Genomic DNA, 7,576 nt, shown 5'->3' with positions numbered 1-7,576 from the left:
ACCCCACCCAATGAAGGTAAACTATCCCCCCACCCAATGAAGGTAAACTATCCCCCACACAATGATAATAACGGATGATGTCTCCTTTTATCTTGTTAGATACTGGCAAAGCACGTAATGAATGTACATCTGAATTCACATCAAATGTCTGAGGAGCATGCTGACGGAGAGATAAACCTGCTCACACTGAAGAAGTATATCTCCTACTGTAGGACGTAAGTACTGCATTCATTATCTTCAAGTAATAGGGATATTATGTAGAGGTGTGTATTCTTATACGGGGGTAACCAGTTCTTACAACAGTAGTTATAGGGGATGGTAAGAGTATAACATTTCATGGATGCTGCAATGGAAGTTTGAGGATCTTTTATAGTATCGTATAATTTACCCAACTATTAACCAGATTATGAACAAATAGAAACATACAATGCAGAGCAAGAGTTTGTTTTTGATAATCCAGTGGAATTTTTCTTGTCCTGTAAATTATACCACATTATATTTGCAAATGCCTTGTTGTCTTTCCTAGCAGCTATCGAGATGGAAAAGCAATTAGCAGCCAAAGATTAGAAATTTTAAAATCCTTTCACTTAAAAACAGAATCTGGTATTTTTTCTGTCTTACATGGAAATCACATGTTAAAAATACTTCTAAGGTTAAGCTACATTAGTTGTTCTGCATGACTTGAGTCGTGGTATGTGAAGATGAGACATTTCTGAAATGGTGACATCTGTGTTGTTGTAGGAGATGTGGCCCAAGATTAGCAGTGGAAGCTGCTGAAAAGCTGAAGAACCGTTACGTGTTGATGAGAAACAGTGCCGGCGAATATGAGCGGGAAACCGGAAAACGTATCAGTATACCAATTACTGTCAGGTGAGTCGAGTATTGGAAAAACGCATTTAAGTCTTTATATGTCGGTTCTTGTCCAAACAATATTCCTACATTCCTTTTAAACGCGACAGGTTTTGTGAAAACATTCCCCGTCAATGATATTTATTGCTACACAAAGTAGTGAATTATCTTGAATAAAATGTTCATTTTTGCACCCTTTCAATGCAAGCCTAGTTTGGGGTAAGGGAGGGGGATTATCCAGGAATCCACATGTCTGTCCTGTAGACACTTCGGTTTCCAGACCATATATTCTTTGTATTCCTTTAGGTATGTCCTATATTCTTCACAACCACCCATGTTGTGAGGAGGAACTTGATTATCGTGTGAATTGTATTAAGATCATGGTCACTAGTTGCATGAAAACTGTTAACTAACACATATTACTATCTATTCACATAGGACCTCGAAACATATTACTATCTATTCACATGGAACCTCGAAACATATTACTATCTATTCACATGGGACCTCGAAACATATTACTATCTATTCACATAGTACCTCGAAACATCATATCATGATTTACCCATATGATGAGGGATCCCTGATGATTTTGGGGTCAAAAGTCAAAATTGCTATAAACCCTTGTACAAAAATGAAGTATAGAGGATATTAAGTACATTGGCCAGGGTCATTTCCACTGATTCTGAAATAACAAACAAAGTTGTTTCCACATCATAATTACAAAAGATAATTACCCTTGACCAAGTGGTCTTTGTGTATTAGAAAGTGAAAAGAACAGTCGCATTTAAGCTATTTTTGCATGTAAAATTTTGCAGTGAAACAAGTGTTCATATTAAATGTTGATAGGCAATTGGAAGCCATTATTAGAATGTCGGAGTCCTTGGCCAAGATGAGGATGCAGCCGTTTGCTTTGGAAGGGGATGTTGACGAGGCCCTGAGACTATTTCAGGTGTCCACATTGGATGCTGCTATGTCTGGGAATCTATCAGGTTGGTGTTGATGTCACTGTTTTGACCATTTGTCTCCGCCAAAGTTTGATTGTCACATTGTTGCTGTTTTGTGTCGTCCATTCGTCCCTGCCCTAGAACAGGTACTTTTTCCCAAATTTTATAAACTTGAAGCAAAGGTTCCTTTGGTAAAAAAAATAACAAAGCATGAAAAGAAAGTTAAATCAAAATGGGGGACAGGTGTGCACAATATTTTTACCCACAAACGAAATGAACAGTGATCACATAACTGTGATTACTGGACCTTAAAACAAAAATAGGGATGCTTTGAAGAGCAATAACCTTTTTAGTCACCACCCCTGGGTTTCAGTCCCAGATTTTGACCTCTGTTGTCTTGGGCTGTTAAGTTAGTGCTTTTGTCGGAATATACCAGGTGCTAATTACAAGCTCTTGGATAACTCTGATATTGATTTCCTTTTTAAACAGGAATATCATAAAACCTAAAGGCGTTCCAAATTTCACACGGGAATTACATATAACCTAAAGATGTTCCGAGTATGAATCGGGCACCTTTGAGGTTGCCGAAGTGGTAAACTGTCTTGTTATAAATTGCTATTGATTGATTTAGATATTTTATGTCTGACCGACGACTGCCGTTAATATTTGTGTAACGTGCACACTTTTTCAAGGAAAAATGAAGTGTCAAGAAAGGGGTGTAATACTCAAGAAAAATCCAAAACCAGTCCTTGGTCGTGACATTTATCGTAAATCTTTCAAGGATTTTCGGAAATGTTTTGAAAGATGCACGCAGCAATAAACTGCTAAATTTCGTTGAATAACCCCTGATTGCATTGCCAATTCAACAATTACGAAAAGTTGCAAGTTAAAGTCATATTATACGATAGAATCAGATAAATAAACTCGAGTAAAGTAGGCCTAACTCTTCAGGACGTTATGTTGTGAATTAATAAATACCACGTATCGGGGAAACATAACGAAGAATTGCTGCATTTATCACTGGGGTTAAAATGTTGTTCTTGGGTAAAATCATGCTGAACTTGTCAATCTTGACAGTAGGAATGTGTCAAAATGACATGGGTAAAGTGGCGAAGTTAGCAAGTTTGTGTACTGCAAAGAGTCAAGGTCGCGTGATACTATTAACCGACAGGAATTTACAAGGTGGCATCCATGCAAATTGAACCGATATTGATAAAAGTTTAAGTTTGCAAAATAAATATTAACAGGTTGAAAACAGCCAAATACATCCCAATCTTTTCTTTTCAAAGAAGAATTGCTGAAATCACAATTGTTTGGTGTTCTTCATGTCTTGCGAATTTGGCTGTTGGCGGTCTTTGTCTGACCTGTTTTAGTGACTGTCTTTAAGCGTACACACTCTGCCGATATCGAGGACTGATTCAGACGGATTTGCAGACATCAGAAAACTACTTGGAAATGTGTATTTCATAACCAAAAAAAAAGTTTAAAGATTTATCCGTATATAAGATTGAATCTTTTCTGAAACTTATTGTTGTGAAAACAACATCGTTATATTCCAATTACCTGTTCTGCCCATGCTAGGTGACCGTGTCAGCGTGCAGATCTCCCCATATTTGAGGCGATGGTCAACGCTAACGTTATAATTGCGACTACTATAACTAAGAGGCCGCTGGTCGGCCTTTTTTATCGGAGATGATTTTGCCGACTGTAACACGGCGCCTGTCAAAAGTATCATGCCGTGTAAACCTGTAACACTGTTGGAGTAATTTGCGACATGCTTTCTGATTAATTCCATGTGTTTGTATGGCTACCTGAACAGTGTGTATGTATTTACACCTGGTCATTGTCTACTATTTTGATTGACAGGTGGAAATATATCCGTTGTAACTTGGTCAATGATTTATCATACAGAATGATAGGGTGACGTATTTCTAGTTTTCGGGGACTTTTGTAAAGAGATATCTTGGTTTTAATATTAAGGAAACCATTGTTTTGAATTGAAATGTTTTGGTACCAATATCGTTTGTCTCCAAACAGGTGTTGAAGGGTTCACAACGGAGGAAGACCAGGAGCTTTTGAGCAGGATTGAAAAACAGATCAAAAGACGATTTATCATTGGATCCCAAGTATCGGAACATGCTATTATTCAAGACTTTACAAGACAGGTATGATTTTTTTTTTATTTAAAAAAAAATATAAAAAAAACATGTCATTTGGCAAATCCGATTTTGACCAAACTGCATAAATGTTCCTTCCATGATCCTGCTGAGATGATGAGAAATCTCAAAATTTAGGCAAAGTTGAGACTCGAGATGTTTGATATGAGGGGGACCTTATCAGGTGAGGTTATGTGTTGGCTGAACAAGATTGTCAACCATGCTGCTATAATAAGTAATCCCCTCTTGATTGGACCTAACATACATTTGTTACCTACAGTGGATAAAGGATTTACTTATCCATTCTACATCACTGGAGAGCAATATTCTGTTGAGAATACTGGAACTACGCTGATTGGCAATGAATGTAATGATCAGACTAGTAATGCTTGTTAGACTTTAATGTAATCATTTTAAAGAGTAACATATTTGTCAGAGACAATGCTGGCAAAGAACATCTTAAATTTAAACAAATTTCAACCGAAGTACACGTACAAAGATAAATGTTCCTTTTTTTTGCATGTAGCATTTCACCGATAGAAAGGGTTTTTGATAATCATTGAACCATTATCTCAGGATTGCCCCCCATTACTATGTGTTGGTTCAAATTGAAGCCTTCCTTACCCCCTTGTACTAATTATTGTACCCAATGTAATTTTCAGTGTGAAACCCAGAAATGATAAAAACAATGCATGACATTCTGATTTTGTTGAAACAATACACGAAGAGATAAAAAACAATGTGTGTTTGATATTAACCCCTTAAAAGTAATTTCATTTGAATTGCCTTTATGTATTCTATTTTGTCCTTGCAGAAATATCCTGAACGCTCCATATACAAAGTGCTACACTTCATGATGAGACGTGGGGAGGTACAACACAGAATGCAGAGGAAGATGTTATACAGGGTCAAGTAGAATGCAGAGGAAGATGTTATACAGGGTCAAGTAGATCGCTGACCACAGTTTACAAGATATTTATCACAAGGCATCAAAACTTTTCAGGACTTCCAAAACCATTCATGATTGGACGAAGCTTTCCAAGCCTAATAGCATAATAATGCATTCAAATCAAGTATGCACTAGAAATCAAAATATTTGGGCATGGATAAATGATGAAAATTCACATTTTTCAGACACTTCAGAGAATTTATTCCCAAGTCAGTGTTATGGTGCAGTATAGTTTGATGGCTTATGTTATTAAATCATTCATTGGTGTATGAACTGTAGTATCATTAATTGGTGTATGAACTGTACATGTTATACCATTAATTTGTGTATGAACTGTACTTGTTATACCATTAATTGGTTATGAACTGTAATGTGATAATGGGAAGGATTTTTCCTGGATTTGCTCTAGAATATTGGACTTGTGCATTTGATATATGGAAGTTTGTACAGTGTGTTGCGAGTTATGAATGACTAGAACAAATCTATTGTATGTACATGTATATATTTATCAAGTAGCATTGAATTCTGTAAATATTAAAGGGAATAAACTTGTCTTAAATATAAGCTTAGTTGCCTTTTACTACTTGAATAAGATTCCTTTTATACACATTGAAATTGTCTCCCTTACATTATTTCATTATAAACATGCTTATCAATATCTGACAGCTGTTTAACAAAGACCTGTTTGGTAAAAACCACACGATAAAAGGTATTTAATGAAGAGAGAAAAATACCGGTTGTACTGGAAATGAACAAATGGAATCTCAAAGTTGATGATGAACAATAGAAACAAAAACGAAGGCTATAAAATGCACCCATACCGCCAAATCTAGGAACTGATCATGCCCCATGCTTTCACATAAATGATTAGAAATGGAAAATTTAATCAAAGAACAATCTAGTTTAACTGCAAAAAAAGTGGGTCTCGATTGCACAACTGTCTAAGGTATCGAATGCATTACCAAATCTAAATATTGCAACTGTTATTTAAATAATCAAAATAAAAATTAACACATCTGCTCAACTACCTAGGTAATGACCAACATGTGTACAAAGTTTTATAAATATCAGTCAAGATTGGCCATTTGAATGATAAGTGCAGGTGCGAGATTAATTTTAATTGACCAATAACTGACGATTCCCATATTCAAGGTATTTACATGTATAAGGCAAATATTCAGGTAATTGTCATTGAAATCTGTAAAATACTGGTGCTAAATTAATGTCAAGGTGCGAGATGGTGAAATTCTAGGTCGAAGGCAAACGTATTGGGAGTTTCAAGACTGGAATCTAGCTTATATAGGTGCCCACCATAGTACCATCTTCATTAGTTCTATGTCAGTTTGATATTTTCTCTTGTCTGTTCGATCAGTTTGCCTATCCGCCATCTTAATAAAATCTTTTGATCAACCTCAAAAGTTAACATGCACAACTCAGGACCAAGGGGAACCTACATATCAAATTTGAGAAAAGTTCTTCTAGTAAATTCTGAGAAATAGCGATAACAAACTTAAACTGTAACAAGATGGCCAGCCAATATGATTTGATATGCATAACTAAGAACAAGAGGAACCTTCATGTGAAAAATACAAGATGGCTGCCTGTCGGCCATTTTGGTTTTGTGATCAGTCCCAAAAAACGGTTATATGCACAACTAAGGATCATGGGGAACCTTCATGTGAAATTTGAGAAAGATCCTTTCAATAAGTTCTCGGAAATAGCACTAACAAACTTGCATTCTCAAAATCAATATGCTGCCTGTCGGCTATTTAAGTTTTGTGATCGGTCCCAAAAAACAATATGCATATTAAACTAGGGATCATGGGGGGAACCTTCATGTGAAATTGGAGAAATACCCAACCAATAATTTATGAGATATAGCGTTAACAAACTTTCATTCTCAAATTCAAGATGGCTGGCTGTTGGCCATCTTGGTTTGTGATCAGTCTTAAAAACCGATATGCATAACTAGGGATCATGGGGACCCTTCATGTGAAATTTGATAAAGATCCCTCCAGTACTTACTGAGAAATAGCACTAACAAGAATTGTTTTAGGGATGACGGACTGACAACGCACCACAGACGCAGGGTGATTTGAATAGCCCACCATCTAATGATGGTGGGCTAATAATCTTGAGAATAGCAAGCATAGATACATACAGGCAAAAGTTATACAATAATGTATCTCCTTGTAAAAGGGATAATAAAACAACTGGAATCTTGGATACATGTTTTATTGATGATTAAAATGGGCAAATCATTGACTTGCATTGCACTTAATGGAAAAGTTATTGAACACAGAACAGAATGCAAAAATAATAGTAAAAAAAGAAATATATAAAGATGAAAACCTTAAATTTGTACAATTAAGTTTTGCATTTAGAACAGGTTTGTAGCCATAATACTGTATACCAGGAGACTTTGATCCTTCTGTGGTAAAATCCATATTGGCCCAATTTTAATATCGTCTTTCACATAATTATTACTGTATATGCTGTATGGGGTACTATTTTTTTACTGTCCTGATGATTTGTACTAGATGTTGATGACAAAAAGTTAAATTGCGGTGGAAATTTTTCTGTATAAAGTAATTTCATAAATAAATCTTCAGAGTAAACAGAAGTTAACCAGGAGGCCGGTCTTGCTTACCTGGATACTGAATCAGCTGATACCT

General features: G+C 35.9%; 1 protein-coding gene across 1 annotated transcript in view; it reads left to right on the top strand.

Annotated features, from left to right (window-relative positions):
* Nucleotides 1-5,465, top strand: part of LOC110461444 (DNA replication licensing factor mcm5-like) — a 12,135-nt gene extending 6,670 nt beyond the window's left edge. The window contains exons 10-15 of the mRNA XM_021514896.1: nucleotides 100-215; nucleotides 742-870; nucleotides 1,699-1,841; nucleotides 3,834-3,961; nucleotides 4,767-4,870; nucleotides 4,905-5,465. Coding sequence (XP_021370571.1) covers nucleotides 100-215; nucleotides 742-870; nucleotides 1,699-1,841; nucleotides 3,834-3,961; nucleotides 4,767-4,868 — 618 coding nt within the window. The 3' untranslated portion in view covers nucleotides 4,869-4,870; nucleotides 4,905-5,465. The remainder of the gene's footprint in view (nucleotides 1-99; nucleotides 216-741; nucleotides 871-1,698; nucleotides 1,842-3,833; nucleotides 3,962-4,766; nucleotides 4,871-4,904) is intronic.
* Nucleotides 5,466-7,576: the final 2,111 nt, after the last annotated feature.

Source organism: Mizuhopecten yessoensis, unplaced genomic scaffold (assembly GCF_002113885.1).
Source record: "Mizuhopecten yessoensis strain PY_sf001 unplaced genomic scaffold, ASM211388v2 scaffold10621, whole genome shotgun sequence".
Classification (NCBI taxonomy): Eukaryota; Metazoa; Mollusca; class Bivalvia; order Pectinida; family Pectinidae; genus Mizuhopecten; species Mizuhopecten yessoensis.
Note: the sequence above shows the minus strand (reverse complement) of the source record. Positions and strands in the feature narration are given on the sequence as shown.